At 39.2% G+C, this 12,887-nt stretch overlaps 1 protein-coding gene across 1 annotated transcript; it reads right to left on the minus strand.

Annotated features, from left to right (window-relative positions):
* Positions 1-1,272: 1,272 nt before the first annotated feature.
* Positions 1,273-10,711, minus strand: zc3h15 (zinc finger CCCH-type containing 15). Its single transcript, XM_061040324.1, has 11 exons — positions 10,496-10,711; positions 8,310-8,405; positions 7,942-8,044; positions 7,642-7,794; positions 7,291-7,385; positions 5,851-6,033; positions 5,309-5,389; positions 5,044-5,109; positions 4,661-4,771; positions 2,572-2,707; positions 1,273-2,364 (listed from the first exon to the last, which is right to left on the minus strand). The coding sequence occupies exons 1-11, from the start codon at positions 10,568-10,570 to the stop codon at positions 2,147-2,149; spliced, it is 1,317 nt and encodes a 438-aa protein (XP_060896307.1). The 5' UTR covers positions 10,571-10,711; the 3' UTR covers positions 1,273-2,146.
* Positions 10,712-12,887: the final 2,176 nt, after the last annotated feature.

The raw sequence follows: 12,887 nt of genomic DNA on the forward strand, positions 1-12,887 counted from the left end.
TTAATATATATTTTAAAACATTTGTAACCAGTAGAAACTACTGTGGACATTTAAAATGAAAAAAATATTTTAAGTTTAATTACTCGAATATAGAATAATGACACACTGCTCAACAAGCCTCTCTGTTTTTCATGTGATGCATTTAGTGTGAGATTAATAGATTCATGGAACAAACCAATGTTTCAGTTTGCAAACGTTAATGGTAAATGTGTTCATTAATATTAATAGTACAATATGTAGATTTGTATTAAAATATCTAAATCGAGTACCAAAAACTGTTGTGTGTGTATATATATTTTTGTTGAGTACTTGCATTACCTCAAACATTTCCAACAGCTATCAATGCCAGATAAGTCTCTAATTTTAGATTTGTAACAGGAAGTGTCTTATCAGCAGCAGAGAGAATCACTCCCATCATTTCCCGCCAGCATCGACGTCATTGTATTGATTGAGAGCCCCCTAGCGGCGGAATCAATGTACTGTGCTAACGGACACTTCAAATATCTTTAGTTGAATTGAGTATTGTGGATACTTACCATGAACTAATTTAGATTTTTGTAAATATGTAGTTCAAATTTATTTTGAAATGAAACATCACTTGGACTAGATAATCGGTTTGGAAAGATGGCCAACTGTGCAGATGTTGAACACACCGTAACACGAGTTGGGGAAGAAAGTACACACTTTCTGAAAGAGCAGTTGATGATGCCAATGTCTTTACCTTTAAACCTGGAATCATTTTTCCCCCTACAACTCACGGCTAGCACAAACAGGTTAGTAGTGGTCGTATCTGCAATACAAATCCGTGGGCAGTTTATGAAACCATACCCAGTTTGAAACATTGTTCAGTTAAATCACTGGGCACAATTTAGAAAAACAATTTCAAATTGATGCACATGCAAAGTGTGCATGAATTTGCAAATGGCTTTTTTTTTTTTTTTTAACCAGAGCCTTCAGGAGTTCGGAAAGTCAGAATTATTAATACTTTATCAACTTCAAGTTACTACTTGTGCTGTTTTTTGGTTTCTACAAACTCCTATTAAATACGACCCAATTATCTCGATCTGATGTTGGATGTTTAGCCGGTCAGGAACTGTTTTTTTAAAGCTTTTTTTGAAGGGGGGGGTCAGTTGCTGTTGGAAAAAAATAAAAATAGAACACACTGAAAGCCTTGACAGACAACCAAAACAGTGGGGTGCAGGACAAAAGAATCTGTACAGAAAGGGGTGTATAATCTCATGTGTGACTCTACATCAGCCAAGAGACACAAACTGGAAGTACAATAATATTTTATTTCTTCAGGAGGCATCTCATGAGAACTTTATTTACAGTACTGGGCTGGCAATGGAACCATTTGGTTTCCCTGCTGGGGTGAAATTATAGCATTAATCTGATTTTGGATCCAGGGCCAACACAAAATATTTATGAACAGGGCTTCAACTTGAGCTAAATTAAATGGATTTATTGTGATAAAACAATCTTGTCCATAATGATAACAGTACAACCTGAAGCTTTTTTTTTATTTTGGTATGAGTGCAGGCGAGGCTCTGAACAGATTCAGTTTCCTACAACAGAATCATTCCTGTTCATTTGACACATTGTTTCACTTAAGCTTACAACAGCTCCTTCAAACATCCATCAATAATGCTGATCAAGTCTTCTCACAGTCCCATCTAACTTGTTTAGTGCTTTAATCTGTAAGCCCTAACAATGTCTCACTCTAAAAATCACCATGGTCAATATTTTACTTGTGAATTAGTATAGAAGCCCAATTTATCAAATACAATTTCAGTTTCAACAGTCTCCATTATTTTAAGCAACAAAAAGTGCACAACAGCAGCCAAATTCTCTTTTAAGGAAAAACTGAGAAGCAACATTCATGTGCAGTTGGCCCTGGTGAACTTTGATTGGCCCTTTTGTAGAAATTTGAACACCCAATGGAAAGACAGCAGAGGACATGTGAAGGATGATACAGAAAACAGAATGGGCAGTGATGTGATGATATTGTCAGGCTTTATTACTGGAGTCTCTGAAATTAAAATCAATCAAACACCTGGTTGTTAAACTCCATGCATCCATCAGTCCCTCCTTTGTCACTAAGTCCATCTTACGTCCGCCGTTCCTCACTCCGCACGCACGCTAGCTCTCAGTCCTCCATCGCCAGTGTGTTGAGCTCCTCATCCAGCTCCTCCAGATCTTCTCCTGTGAACAGGTTCTCATCCACCGGTACCTCCACCACCTCCTCCTCCTCCTCATCTTCCTCCTCCTCATCTGCATCCTCCCCTTCTCCGTCCTCCCCGCCTCCTTCTGCTCCAGACAGCCCATTGGCCTCGGCGCCACCGCAGGCTCCATTCAGCTGCTCCTCTGAAGGTGAGCAGAGGAGGGAAGGAGAGAGGGATAATTGAATCAATCAAGTTTTGTTTATTTGTGTTTAAAAGTGCTCGTAATGTGCTCATTTGAGTCTCTTTAGGGTGATTAAAACGTATGTGATGGTTACAGATTTTTGTTCAGTCCACCAAGTATTCACCTTCGTTAAGACAATTAGTTGGATATTCCAAAGTGCTTTCTTACCTTTATCTGATTCCTTTGGCTTAGTCTTGCTCCTAGATTTGAAACGGTCTGTGGCTGCTACGGTAATGCCGGTGTTGTCGACCTCTTGCGGAACAAAACGGGACAAGTCTATGTCCTGGACCTCAGCGGTATTGATCTGAAATGAAAATTGAAAACAAGATTTAAATTAGAAGTGACACAACAGAGTAGTTTAACTACATGAAGTAACTCACAGGCACAAAAATGTCTTATTAGCTGAGAAAAACGTATCGACCAAAAATGTATCACCAAAAGGATTCTTCAGGTTTACAACAATTAGAGGGATAAAGTGAGAAAGGTTTGATTGTAGTTAACCCTGCTCACATTTACAGCCTGGATCTACTCAGCAGCACATAACTTTACAACAGGTGCAGTTAACGTCAAAACAGTTTGATATGTGAAAAGGCAGACAGCAGCGATGAAACACTAATTCTACACCAAAGAATGCTGCATCACTTTCACAAAAATGTGAAATAAAATGCTTTATTGATCAGGATTTATAGTGTACGGTTCATTATATTTTATTTGTAAAAGGTAAAGAGGTTATGTAATGTCCAGACCGTCCAGGGCATTGATGTCTGTTTAGGCTAATAATGATCAACTTTGTTTGTCCTCTTGTTAGTCATTCATGCAGTAATATAACAGCTTGTTATAGTGATTCTAATTTTCACTGTAAAGCAGCCATGAGCACAACAGGAAGACAGTCCGTCTAAATAGGGTAACAATTTCAGAATATTTCAGGCCCCACAGCCTTACAACACTGACCCCACAGCACAACTGAAGTAATTCACTTAAACTGGCCAACAGTAAAAGACTAAGTGCTGACATTAAAAACCTTATCATGCTGCAGATAGTGTATTAGCAAACTGTATCAGACAACACGAGGGCAGTTATTGTGCTGAGACATTGAATGGAACAAAAAACAATATGTAGTAACACAAAGCCAAATGAAATAATCATAGACTCTGAAGATATGATCGAGGAGGGGTGGAGGGGACACCACAAGAAAAGACTTAGGGCGCACTCACACTAGGAAAAGTCATCTTTAGCTGTACAAAATCCCCCCCCCCCCCCCCCCCCCCAAATTTCAGTAGCAACTAGGGCTGGGCGATATGGACCAAAACTCATCTCTTGATATTGATTAGCTGAATGGCGATACTCGATATGTCTTTTATTAACAGTGAAAACACAATGAAAATAAACTACCTGTTTGTGAATTTTAAAAGTAATATTCTAAAATAAAAATGTTCCTTAAATACAATAAAAGAGAGAGAGAGAGGAGGAGCAGGGTTAAGAGGGACAGACAGTCAGTCATCATCAGTGAGATGAGAAAAAGGTGAACTGGCACCTCTGTAACGTTATTTTAATGCAACATAAACTATATCGATATTAACGATATTGTCTTAGCCTATATCTTGTTTGAAAATATATCGATATATCGTAAAAACTCAATATATTTCCCAGCCCTAATAGCAACCATCTGTTTCATGGAGAAGCAGTATTGTTTTTTCCGTAACAACTTCTATAGAGGCCTATTGGCCTATGGCTGTGGTTCAGTGGTAGTTTGATCTCTTAACCAGAGGGTTGGGGGTTTGATCACCAGCTCCTGCAGCCACATGTACGATGCGTCCTTTGGTAAGACACTTAGTTAACTAGTTGAGTTAAAAAATGAGGTAATACTGATGGACACTTTACATAGCAGCCTGTGCCATCACTGTGTGAATGGTACGTTTGATCTGTGGTGTAAAGGCGCTTTGAGTAGTCAGAAGACCAGAAAAGCTCTATACAAGCTCAAGTCCATTCACCATTTATTCATCTTCTATTATATCAGTCTAACTGAAACAGACAACAAGCGATTGTTTCATACTGCACACTAGAAGCATCAAATGAAGCCCTAAATCTCTTCTTCTCTGTGAGCTAAAGCAGAAAGTATAGATAACAAAGCAGTAGAGTGATACAGGATAGCTTTGTGCAGCCAGCTCACAAGTAGAAAATCTGGGTCTGCTCTGCTCAGAAGACAGTCTCACATCATTTGTGTCAGTAGAGTTTTCATCTTTTTTTAAATAATTACCTCCTCCTCATTATCTTCTTCCTCACTGCTGACGTATTGCGTGTCGGTGGCTTCAGCATCGTCCTCATCAATCAACTCTGGGCGGAACTCGAACACCTCACGGCCGCTCACCTGCAGAGATACACATGATTTGAATTCAATCCTGTATTATTGTTGAGGTGCACACATATACTGTAAAGTGAACACTGAAATATATAAAGAAAGAGATGCATATACAAAGATCTGCCCATCTGTCTTTGGGGAATTATCAAAAATAAGATCCTGAAACCTTTAACTCCTAGCCTGGGGCACCAACTTACTCCCAACCAGGAGAGAACATCCCCCACAAACACGCTATCTAGAAACCTTTGTCTCCATACACACCCAGCTAAGGCCAGACTTACCACTAACGATCTTCCAGCCTTATAGTCCGCCTTCTTCTTCTCCATCTCCTCACGCGCTTTATCTATCTGTTAACAAAACAACAATGATTAAAATCAGTCAAAAGCACCCACAAAAACTTTCTAACTCTGATTTAGTCGTGTAATAAAGCATTGTGTGACAAAGTCCTAAATCGATAGACATTTCCACAGGTACATACAAGGAGTATACACAATGTGTTGCTTATCTGATAAATGTTGTTTATAAAATGATGAAACACATTCCAACCTTCTCCTGCCTTTTCCTCTTCTTCCATGCCAGGAAAGTCTCCAGGGTGATTCGGGTCACATCGGGTCCTAGAGCGGCACGCTGCAGGGATACAGACAGTCATCAGCATGTGGACAGTACAGAGTCAAATCAGTTTAAAAGTCTTTTATTAATTACACATTTTCTGTGGTTATACTTTAATTTGTATGTGTAAAACACTATGTGTGTTTATTTAGAGATGTAACACAAATATAGTCTGTTTACTTAATAATGACTTGTATGTCAGCTGCTTGTTCAACCACTGCTGTCCTCACCTTTTCATCTGATTTAAACATCAACATTTCTACTCAAAGCTAAGTGTGGTTAGCAGTTGTTAATAAGTACTGAAACTATTGAGATTTGAATTTATTTAGTGAAAACATTTTCCACATGCTTTAAACATGCCCTTACCGAAGCCCCATCCAACTCTTATTCATCACAACAACATGTAGCTGTTGTATTGAAGCTTTTTTGTTTCTGAAAACCACAAAGTAAAGCTTTTATATGGATCCGTTCATCTTTACCTCGTTCTCTATCAGCTCCTCCAGCGAAATTTCCTCCTCCTTCTCTTCCTTCTTCTTGTCTTTCTTCAGTACAAAGCCAGGCGGCAGGGCGTGCCGGTACATACAGACATCGGCACCTCCTGGACACACCCAAAACCAGCCGTACTTATTATTCTCTATGGCGTCCAGGAAGTGCTTGCACACCTGCAGACAAGAAGACAGAGTAGATCATGAAACATAAAGAACAGACAGGGGGAAAAAATAGTATCAAGTAATATCTATGCATTTGACTGACTCCATTTTTGCGTCTTCAAATTACTGAAAAATCACTCCATATATTTGCTGAAAAACTACCATGAGATCAGTGCGTACTCAGCTGACTCATCTAATGCTTACAGTGATAACAGGAATACACCAGAGATCAAATTTATGTAAACACTGATCAGATCAGATCTCTCCATGATGCCCTTAATCGCCTCCATGGATTTGGCTCTCTCCATTCCTTTCATCAGCTTTATGTGCTCCTTTTAACTCAATTTTAGGTCACCACTATAGACTGTATAGAAACATGGACAAAGTCTTCGGGACATCACCCATTGGTTTCTGAAGGGCCCTTTGGAAGCCCATTTATTGCGGTTGCCATATTGGAATCACTGACTATGTCAAACTTTTGGTCAACCTTACAAAAGAGGGGAAGTTAAGGGTTAGGGTTGCACAACGTGGACGATTGCAGATAGATCATTCCCCTAATCATGCAACTTGTGTCCTTCATAAAATCAAAACAGGTCAGTTTGATTTTGTCAACCCGTCACACTTTGAGTTCCTTAAACAAGTCTGAAGGTCGGTCTGCGAGACGCTTTGCAATACTGGACCTGTTAGCTCCCTTGGTCTGAGTGGGTTTATAACATTTTTTACACAGGGGCTTTGCAGTGTCCTGAGGGTTACCCTGACTGTCAGCTGTGTAAGTGAAATGATGCCATATTTCGCTCTGTTGTCTAAAGATAAAGATAAACTTTATTGATCCCCCATGGGGGACATTTTTTCATTACAACAGCTCAAGAAAACAGGAATATAATTATTGCTTTGGCAACAAGCCATGGACAGCCGGCAAGACTAGCATCTGAGACGTTAGAAGCCATGGCTCTTGTTCTGCTTCTCACGCCCAGCACGCCCACAAGGCCTGTTGGGTTGTTTTGAACAGCTGGTTACTACAGTACTTCTAGTATCGGTATACCGTGCAACCCTAGGGATGTGTATGGGACTTCTGGGTTTTTTGGAGCTGGCTTTAAGTGGACACTCAAGGCACATAGGCTTCATTTTTTTCAACACTGGAGGTTGCCGCTTGATCAAGACTGAGACATTCCTCACTACACTGGGCTGTTTTGTCTCTCCTAGCCGTTCTTTACACACTTTTGGAAACTTTTGATTGACTATTTAATGCGACTTATGTAACAGACTTACAATTTGTGTTTTGGCTTTCTTCTTCTCGTTCTCTCCTCCGTGTTTTTTGTTGACCACCTCCTCCAGCTTCTTCTCGTCCCAGTTATCCATAGTGTCTGCAAGGGAACACAGCAGGATTGATTTGGGCAAGAAATCGAACAATTTGCTTCGGGGAGTCAGGTGTAAACATGTTTTACTTGGAGAAAAAAAATACATCAACATCATTTGCTTATTACTTTTGCTGAACCATCAATTCAGACAACAAATGTGTTTAAAATTTATAATAATTTACAAACAGAAAAAAAAAAACTGAGAAACTGTCATCCAGAAACATTGCTCAACACTACACAGTCCCCTGCACAATAAACTGACCTTTCTCCAGCTCTTCATCTCTTTCGTCCACATAAAGACTTCTCTTCTCACATTTCCTCTCCATTGACAAATCATGGCTGAACTTGCACTTGTCACCTTTAGTACACTGGCCTTGCTTAAAGAATGCACACAGCACCGACTTTGGGTCAACACCTTCAAAAAGGAGAAAAGAAAGAAACAATCAGTGTACTGCTTACATTTCATGAACTGACACACAGAATAAGAAGCAGCTTTTTGGTGTATTTTAATTCCCGTAATGGATTAACCTTCATCCATTTTCACAGACTGTGTGTAGGTTACCTTTGGCGACTTTCTGGGCAGCTACTACAGGTTTAAACAGCTCATTGAGTTCATCCAACTCCTTCTTCTTATCAATCTTCTTACCGGTCTTGTCTGTTTCACCCTGCACAAACACATACACATATTTCAATGGGTGGCCATATTTTTTCATGTATTGGAAACATCAGAGCACACAGAGCAAGACCCCCACAGCCAGATGATGAGAAACTACTGACTGGCGGTGAAAAAAACTTTTTCTTCTATGTCTCTTACAAATATGGCAATTTCACAGCTGAAATTTAAAATGGTAAAAAAAAAATTTTTTAAATCAGTGAGACAGAGACTGGTGTAGAAAATAACAAAAAGGGGAAAAAGAGTGGTCTCCTAACCGGTTTGGTGCCTTGTTGTTTGACTTGATGAGTGACGTTCTTGATGAACTTCTGCTGCTTGGCCCCTTTTTTGTTTTTCAAGCCAAATGTCTTGTCCTAAAAAAAGGAAATAGTTACATAATTAACATCCAATAAGTACGTTTTTTGTGTACAAATCCACAGAACACAAAAGATCACTGAGGGAACTCAGAAAGCAAGTTATAATGGGTACAATACACACTGTGAGTTTCAGACAACTTGAGGTTTTGGTATTTGAAGTCTAAATCTTTGGTGGTTGATCCGGTGCTTTGACATTGTAACAGATGCCGCCAACAATGCACATTCATAGTCTGTTCCAAAATGATTGTTCTCATTTTACCGGCCCTATGGGTATATCATATAGCATATCTGATAAAATATTTTGTGCTGTAAATGAACTTCTCTAAAACAGTAGAAAATAAATAACCTGCATTTCTTTTAAACAGTTTTTCTGCAGTGTTTACATTTGACTTGTTTTTGTTCTGCGTCGTCTTCCCGAAAGACAAAATGTGTTCAAACGACGGACATTGCTTCCATGTCACGGATTGGATGTGTCGTAACGTGACTCTGCCCTGAAAATAATTGAAATAAACGACATTGGGAAAGACTACGTCGATTAGAGGTTCTTCTGAATGTCGGTTTGAGATTAATTTCCCAGCCCTATGTTCAACACATTTGTACCACTCTTCTCAGGACACCAACGTGTCTGCCCAGGCTGCAGTGCTCATCGGGAAAAGGTTTCCTCTCGCAGTAATTCAGCAAAAATATATAGAGTTATTCTACCTGAATTTGCCTCCACACAATGTGATAAGACTCAGACAAATCTTAATATTAAGAGAAAAAGTGTTCAAATTAAAGGAATTGTCTGCCAATAAGCATCTATCTAATTTGACTGTCAATCATTTGACTTCCTGATCTGTGCTGCTCAGCCACAGGACCACTGGTTCAAAGTAAAGAACGATTTAAATATATAGTTTTATTGTTAAAAAAGAGCGCAGTAGTTTAACCACATATTGGGCTTTATAGTATTTAGCAATCATTTATCATTAATGAACAATAACTAATGTGTTTTCAGGGACTATATTCAGCCACCACAGATTATAACCCTGTTCAAATGTGTGCTAAATTTCCAACTGTTTCCTAACAACACTGGGGGAATAACCTTTATGAGGCTTTTGGCTACCTATACAATACTAAGTAGCTGATTAAATGATTGATGGTTCTGGTATTTTCATGTGAATTGCAGGCTATTAAACACATTCTTCTAAATGCCATCATACCACAAATGGCATACTCAGCACTGTAACACCTTGATCTTCATCAGTATCACAACCTGTTGTGTAACAATACAAGGTGAGAAGATATTCGCTAAAACAGATTCTTTATTTTCTGACATACCCTAAAAGTGAACTAATTTGACATAATGTCAAAGAGAAAAAAAAACCACCCGGCAGGCCGGCACATGAACACGTTGCAGTACAATCTGTGCCATGAACAACAGAAGGCGGCTAACACTGGCATGACGTAAACCTTTACAGAGATCAATCCTACATGGTTTATTACTATCGGACTCTCCAGCTGCTTTTAGAGCGCAACATCGACATTAGAAGTGCTCTAAGCTTTGACTCATCCCAAACCTGGTTCGACATTACCTACTTTTCAGCAGTTAAGCCCGCCCTCGTATGTCCTGCGGGCCGACCAAAGCCGGGCCTCTCATGGGCCATATATGCCTCTTCTAGTATGAAAACAAAGCAAGCCACTCGTTTCTTATGCCATAAAGACATTATTTGAAAGACCCCTATTTTAACTACCGACTTTAGGGGCAAATATCAACCTTACAAAGACCAGTTTTCAGACTAAACTGAGGCAGCACGGCCCGATTAGCATCTTGACCGCGTCAGACTTTCTCAAAATGCAGTGAGCCTCATGACAGCTTGTTAACTCACTAGAGAACTGTTCACAGTAATGATAATTTCTGTAAGAGCGTTTCTTACTTCATCCGAACTGCTAATAAACAATTATGTAACGATGACAACAACCAGTAGGCTAGTTCAACTTCAGAGGATACACTTGTGTTAGCTACAGTTAGCACTGACAACCAGCCACTGCGGTGCGTTAGCTGGTGTGCCATCGCTGGACGCCGACATGCTAACTCGTGAAAGTATTACCTCAATAATCTTTTCCTTTTTCTTCTCTTGAGTCTTTTTATTTGCCGCAGGTGGGGCGACTTTCTTCGGAGGCATGTTGGCTCAGATACAGCTATGTATATTATACGTATAGCTGATTAAAAGTTCTTCTAATTTGGTGATTCAAATGGAAAGACGGCTCCACATTACCCTGTTGTTGCTAATAGCACCGCAACGGCGCGCCTAGGCCACATGTGCGTTGTTGGTGTAACGTGACGTCATCACGCATCCCGAGAGGAACTATGGGTACTGTAGTCGTGTCCTTGACGACGCTCGAAAAACATCTCTGAGACTGAAGCGCTATCGCAATTCAAGTTTTTGGGAGTTTTAATACAGTGTTCGTATCCTTTTTGATTCTTGCCTTCAGTTTGATAAATTCCAGCACCTGTGAAATGTTTCTTTGGATGTGCAAATACAAGTCTGCCTATAGACTGTATAAATCACATGTGATGTGTTGTCTTTTCTGATTTTGTTTTTGCCTTTTTGCGGTCGTGCACCTAAAATGTAATTACGTTTTCAGTGTGCTCGCAGTTGAATTACTTACATTTCTACATAGGCTTATGAATACTGATGAACGACCAGTAAGATGCTACAAAATGTTGTTAAACTTCTAGTTTAGTAACAAACAGTCCACTATTTTTAACAATGGTATTTTGTATACCTTTAACTAGTTTAAAAGCTGAGAATGGCCATGCTTGCATGTTGTATTGGTTTTAGCAGGATCACTGGTGAGACATTTTTGAAGAAAAAGAAGAAATGAGCTGCCATATCTTGTTTACAAAAAATAACATGGTATTCCTCTATTTATTCACAATGAGATCAGAAGTACAATGCAGGTCGCATAGTTGCATAGTATCTTCACCATGTAGCATCTCATCTATGTTGAAAATGTATAATAGCCTACATACTTTGAATGAGGAGCTGTTAATTGAAGCAGCGAGAATGGAGTTGGTTTATCTCTCATTCTTTCCTACTAAACAAAACTGTCTGCTCTTATGGAGTAGTTGCAGCAAACAAACTACACATGAATGCCTTGAGGTCAAACTGAAAGTGTGTTTTCATTTTAAAACTCTCAATCAAGACATACCATGACCACCATGACAGGCAACATGCAGGCCACAAAAGAACATTCAAACGGTATAACTAAACTATACTGAACTTCAGAAAAGTTTCCTCTTTCTTATAGTCCTATGAGATGAGGTGGTAGATTGATCGAAAATTACTGGTCTACTAGAATAGCATCCCAAAAATTAAAGAATGTGCATTCCACTTTTTTTAAATTTATATTACTTTTTGTCAACTCCATGCTCTGAGGAATAACGGGGATTCACTCGTGGACCACTGTTATATGTGCTTAAATTGCAGTTTAAGTATTTAACCGCTAGGTGACAGTGTTGCAATATCTGCAAGTTGAGGTAAGTGGTAACTGATGACTGGGGAAGGTACTGGCTAGTTTAGTGGTCAAGTACTATCGAAAATGTGTACATAGCTTTAGAGAGCACACAACTGGAATTACATTAAGAGCAAGAATAGGAAATTAAATCCTCTATAGCAACTGCCTGACTTTGAGCTAATGCATAAACTCTGATGAACGGGTTAAATGAAAAGAAATGTTTCATTTTTAGTTTGAAATGGTTGATGATCACAGACTCACCTTCCTACTTTACAATTTAAAGTTAATAATAGGCAGATGTCTGCAGAGGTATTCTGATAAAATAAACTATGTCACGTTTATTTAATACAATGGTATCTTTGTTTAAGAAACAGTTTGTGATCAAGGCAGTGAGTGAAAAATCAAGGTTTGAACTCAGAAAGGAAAATGCTTAAGTAAGCCATGAATGGGGGAATGATTAGACCAAGTTTACACAAATACACTATTAAGAAAAACAGTATGGTGCAGAATATTGTGTTTTCAGTTGATTAACATTGGACTGAGTAATTATAGTGGAAAATGTGTTTCCTCCAGAATGGTTTACAAATAATTGTCCTGAGCATAAAACGGCTGCTACTCTGTTACTTAGCCACCATCTGGCTTGAAATGCACTGTTTTATTAGCTCTTTCTTGCCTTTCCCTTTTTTTGTAGTTTAATTACATATACTGCAGGTCAATTAAGACCCCCTTAGTAAGACTTTAACTGGCACAGTATTTGATGACAATTTTCACCTATTTGCAAACCATTGTTTTTTTATTTGTCTCTGAGCTCCTTGTGGCCTTTTTAAATGGGGCGTGTGTGTGTGTGCGGGGGGGGGGGGGGGGGGGACAGAGCAGAAAAAGAAGAATATTTGTTTGGTGTCTTTTAACCAACGGTATGAAGAAAACCCAGTTTTTCTAACCACAGGCGTGAGGTTGTGTCATGGCTGCAGGGTGGAAGAG

The sequence above is a fragment of the Labrus mixtus genome, chromosome 6, assembly GCF_963584025.1.
Source record: "Labrus mixtus chromosome 6, fLabMix1.1, whole genome shotgun sequence".
NCBI lineage: Eukaryota > Metazoa > Chordata > Actinopteri > Labriformes > Labridae > Labrus > Labrus mixtus.

Excerpts from the sequence above, each read along its gene's own strand:
- zc3h15 (XM_061040324.1), bottom strand. The coding sequence starts at position 10,570 with ATGCCTCCGAAGAAAGTCGCCCCACCTGCGGCAAATAAAAAGACTCAA. Across the intron at positions 5,390-5,850 it reads AGGAGCTGATAGAGAACGAG|CGTGCCGCTCTAGGACCCGA; the intron begins GTAAAGATGAAC and ends GTATCCCTGCAG. Across the intron at positions 2,365-2,571 it reads GCCAAAGGAATCAGATAAAG|AGGAGCAGCTGAATGGAGCC; the intron begins GTAAGAAAGCAC and ends GCTCACCTTCAG.